Below are 2,180 nucleotides of genomic sequence, written 5' to 3' on the forward strand. Positions count from 1 at the left end.
ATTCAAGAAATTGAAGACTCCAAAAATGGAATGATGCCCTCTGTCTGTGGATCGTAGACCCAGTCCCAGACCACTCCTGCAGTGACACAGACACCCAGGGGACTAGCTGAACAGACAGCAAAGAGAAGATTTGAATAAAACCTTGATTTTTTCAGCTTCTCTATGCATTTTGTGACAGCCAGCTTTACCTGTGGCTGCAAAGTGTCAAAATGTAAAAATATATTCCTTTTTCCTATTTACAAAACCTGAGAGTTTGTTTGCACCATGGGTGATATCCTAGTGCTTTTGTAAGTGGAAAATGTGCATTTGCTGGGAAAACACTGGAGACTTGCTTCTCTTATTTGTCATTTTGCTTGAAAGAATGCAAGACGGCAGCAGTACTTCTGGCCGACACGGGCAAGTGGATTCTAAAACATATGGAAGGGCCACAGGATTAGGGGCCCTAAAATGATTCTGGAAAGCAGGGTGCAGCTGAAGGAACCCACGTCCCCGTGTTAAGACTCATAGTCAAGCTGCAGCGGCCAGCGTGCTTCTGATTCCACAAGGAGGGGGCTTGTGACAAACGGAGAGATGGAGAAGTGTCAGCAAAAGTGTCAGCAAAACAGCTCAGGGCACCCGCCCTCTGGGGACTGAGAGTTCAGAGTGAACAGCTAAAGAGAGGCCACTGAGAAGGGGGAGGAGGCTGCTCTGACAGCCTGAGGCCCTGGCCCCACTGCCATGAGGCTAGGACGCTAGACTCTGCTCCCAGTCGCTTCCTCCCCCCACAGAACAGGAACCACCAGGACCAGAGCACACGTCATCCCGAATGCACAGTGAGCACCGGACAAAGGCCAATGCTCTCGCCGTCCCCCTCTACATCCAAGGTCAGACACTGGGCCTGTCCAGGCCTGTCACGTAAGCCCCGAGGGGAGTCTGAAGGTGATGCCTGGGTCACTACCTTTGGTCCTGTGTCCAGCCGGGAGTAAAGTAAGTAGGTGTGCAGGTCCCCGTATTTCATGAAGGGTAAGACCACCATGGGCTTTGGCGTGCCCTGGGAGCCCATCTCTATGCAGACACCTGAAAGGAAGGGTGGGGTGAGTCACAAGGAGCCCCTGTGAGCAGAGAGCAGAAAAGCAGTGTGGCAGTGCTGGCCACACTGAAGGCACATGCTCCCGAGTGGACAGTTAAAGAAAGACACTCATAACCCACACGCCGACCTCCTCCTGGGTCTGGACACACCGTGTCCACTGCTCAGTGTGTCCTTTCCTTTCAGATCTGTGCCCACCTGGGCAGGAGGGCGCTCAAAAGTTAATCTACGGCAAGCGTGGCCGTCTACAGACCCTTGGCAGTTCTGCAATACTGGGTCTAAGTGAGGGGTGGCGGCTACATCGCCATCCAGGGCGAACTGGTCTTCTGTGAGAGTTAAATACTGAATCGCATGAAGACGTCCACCAGAACCCATTGCTTGAAATATGAACAAGATTCAGGGGCTACCAGGTAAAATCCACACCCCTAAGTTTTAAGGGTTACACACAGGAAAAGCCCATTCATCGTGGAATTCTAGAACCAGCGCCTGTGCGTCACCTGACACCAGGCTTGGCAAGCTCTCGCGCCCCGCGGTGCAGTCACAAAGCAAGATTGTTCTGTCTGCCCAAGTCAATAACCGCAAATGAGTCACAGCCTCTCTTATACAAACATTAGTTTTCACTTCTCCCCGAAGCGTTAAACACACTCTGAAAGCTCCCCAAAGAATTTAGCATCTATGCAGTCACAGGACAGTGGGAAACGATCCAAGGATAAGTGCTTATTCGCAGGCTGCTCTTCCTCCTGTAACAGGGTCACTTACAGAGCAACTGCTGGAACCTGACCTCCCTTTTTCTCTTTCGTAGCTAATGGAGCTAAAGAGCCAAATTGTGACCTTAAACCGCGTCTCGTTTTTACCATCAACCTCAGAAAATGAAGCTGTAGGGATGAGCCCTTTGAGTGAAAACCCCACAACATAAAGAGCTTTGGGGTTGGATCCGGCATGCGTCTCCGCCCCCGAGACCACCCTCTGGCACCAGCCCCGCATCCTGGTACCTAGCAGTCGGATGACGTTCGGGTGCCTGAAGTCTTTCATGCATGCGGCCTCGCTGAGGAACTCCTCAATCTCTCGCTGGGAAAAGCTGTCCACTGAAAGGAGAGACAAAAGACATCTGCCT

General features: G+C 51.7%; 1 protein-coding gene across 1 annotated transcript in view; it reads right to left on the reverse strand.

The window, feature by feature from the left end:
• LOC105310255 (tyrosine-protein kinase Mer-like) overlaps nt 1-2,180 on the reverse strand; it is a 7,953-nt gene that overhangs the window by 1,199 nt on the left and 4,574 nt on the right. The window contains exons 3-4 of the mRNA XM_023526639.1: nt 2,059-2,151; nt 938-1,056 (exon numbers count right to left, since the gene is read on the reverse strand). Coding sequence (XP_023382407.1) covers nt 938-1,056; nt 2,059-2,151 — 212 coding nt within the window. The remainder of the gene's footprint in view (nt 1-937; nt 1,057-2,058; nt 2,152-2,180) is intronic.

The sequence above is a fragment of the Pteropus vampyrus genome, unplaced genomic scaffold (genome assembly GCF_000151845.1).
Source record: "Pteropus vampyrus isolate Shadow unplaced genomic scaffold, Pvam_2.0 Scaffold1655, whole genome shotgun sequence".
NCBI classification, from domain to species: Eukaryota; Metazoa; Chordata; class Mammalia; order Chiroptera; family Pteropodidae; genus Pteropus; species Pteropus vampyrus.